Here is a 2118-nt window from a genome sequence, read left to right on the forward strand (position 1 = left end):
AACATATCACATTACACTCATAACAAAACACAACATATCACATTACATGCTGCTACACACATAACATAACACAACATATCGCATTACACACATAACATAACACAACATATCACATTACACACATAACATAACACAACATATCACATTACACACACGACATATCACAACATAGCACATAACATGCTACTACACACATAACATAACACAACATATCACATTACACACATAACATAACACGACATATCACATTACACACATAACATAACACAACATATCACATTACATGCTACTACACACAACATATCACAGCATATCACATTACACACATAACATAACACAACATATCACCTTACACACATAACATAGCACAACATATCACATTACACACATAACATGACACAACATATCACATTACACACATATCAGAACAGAACATATCACATTACATGCTACTACACACATAACATAACAGAACATATCACATTACATGCTACTACACGCATGACGTAGGTCATTTGTGCGGCACCTCATACGCACGATATGTTCTGTATGTTGTAGTTTGTGTGCATGTTAGGCTCGATATCATACTGTTGTGATTGTTATAGTTTGTGTGTATATTAGCCTTGATATGATACTGTTTTGTGTGTTGTAGTGTGTGTGTAATATCACGTACACTGACATTTTCTCCTGCCATATCTGTATGTTTGCCTTGATATGATACTGTTGTGTGTGTTGTAGTGTGTGTGTGTATTGTCACACACACTGACATGTTCTCCTGCCATATCTGTATGCTTGCCTTGGTATGTTACTGTTGTGTGTGTTATAGTTTGTGTATATATTAGCCTTGATTTCATACTGTTGTGGGTGTTGTAGTGTGTTTGTGTATTGTCACACACACCGACATGTTCTCCTGCCATATTTGTATACTTGCCTTGATATGATACTGTTGTGTGTGTTTTAGTTTGTGTGTATATTGGCCTTAATATCATACTGTTGTGGGTGTTGTAGTGTGTGTGTTGTGTAGTGTGTGTGTAATATCACATACACTGATATGTTCTCCTGCCATATTTGTATGTTTGCCTTAATATCATACTATTGTGTGTGTTATAGCGTGTGTGTAATATCACATGCACTAATATGTTCTGCTGTCATTCCATCCCTTCTCCTGTGTACTTACTTCACCACACCAATACTCTAATCTGCAGTCACTATACACGTATCGTGCCAGTGGTTTTAATCCTCTGCTCTGCTACATCCCGTTGTAATGTGCTGCTCTGTGTCTTCAGGGTGTGACACAGCCGCCCTTGGTGTAGGCCAGGACCCACTGACATCCGTAGTGCTAGACGGTGAACTTCTGACCTACAACAACTACGAGAAACGTATTGAGGACTTTGGCTATGTACAGGTGGCTGATATCTCATACACGTGGGTTGGCCTGCACAACAGGCGTGTCAGTATAATCGTTTCTGGCAGCCTTGCGTCTAGTGCTGTATCTGCGGGGATTAAGTGTCCTATGGAGACACACGCGGGGGGTTGTACACGTTATAACGTTTATCTGTCTATCTGTGGAATGCGTAGTGCGACAGTGCCGTTTGTGTCGGTGTGTATTGTAATCGTACATCAGCTGCTGCGTTCATCTGTATAAATATATGAATACGTGCACTACTAGCAAATGATTAAGTTGTACGTGTTTTATTAAGAGCTGGTTGAGTTATACGTGCATTATTCAGAAATGATTAAGTTATATGTGTTTTATTCAGAAATGATTAAGTTATATGTGTTTTATTCAGAAATGATTACGTTATACATGTATTATTCAGAAATGATTAAGTTATACGTGTTTCATTCAGAAATGATTGAGTTATACGTGTATTATTCAGAAATGATTAAGTTATACGTGTATTATTCAAAAATGATTAATTTCGCATTCTCAATATTACGTCTTCGTTTTGTACTTACATATCCCCAGAAAATCGCGTGGGTCATGAGATCAAACCCGACAGCTGTGTTGCGCAAGCGCCATCTGATGGTCGTGCTGTTTGACGTTATGTACTTGAATGGCCAGAGGTATATATACCTATACATGTTTTTAATATACAAATACATATTTATATATAA

At 37.6% G+C, this 2118-nt stretch overlaps 1 protein-coding gene across 1 annotated transcript in view; it reads left to right on the forward strand.

Annotated features, from left to right (window-relative positions):
- The window catches only part of SARC_06705 (hypothetical protein), a gene marked incomplete at both ends in the record, with an annotated part of 15358 nt that overhangs the window by 10896 nt on the left and 2344 nt on the right, over positions 1–2118 (forward strand). Inside the window, 2 exons of the mRNA XM_014299383.1 lie at positions 1287–1600; positions 1970–2067. Coding sequence (XP_014154858.1) covers positions 1287–1600; positions 1970–2067 — 412 coding nt within the window. The remainder of the gene's footprint in view (positions 1–1286; positions 1601–1969; positions 2068–2118) is intronic.

The sequence above is a fragment of the Sphaeroforma arctica genome, assembly GCF_001186125.1.
Source record: "Sphaeroforma arctica JP610 unplaced genomic scaffold supercont1.490, whole genome shotgun sequence".
Classification (NCBI taxonomy): Eukaryota; class Ichthyosporea; order Ichthyophonida; genus Sphaeroforma; species Sphaeroforma arctica.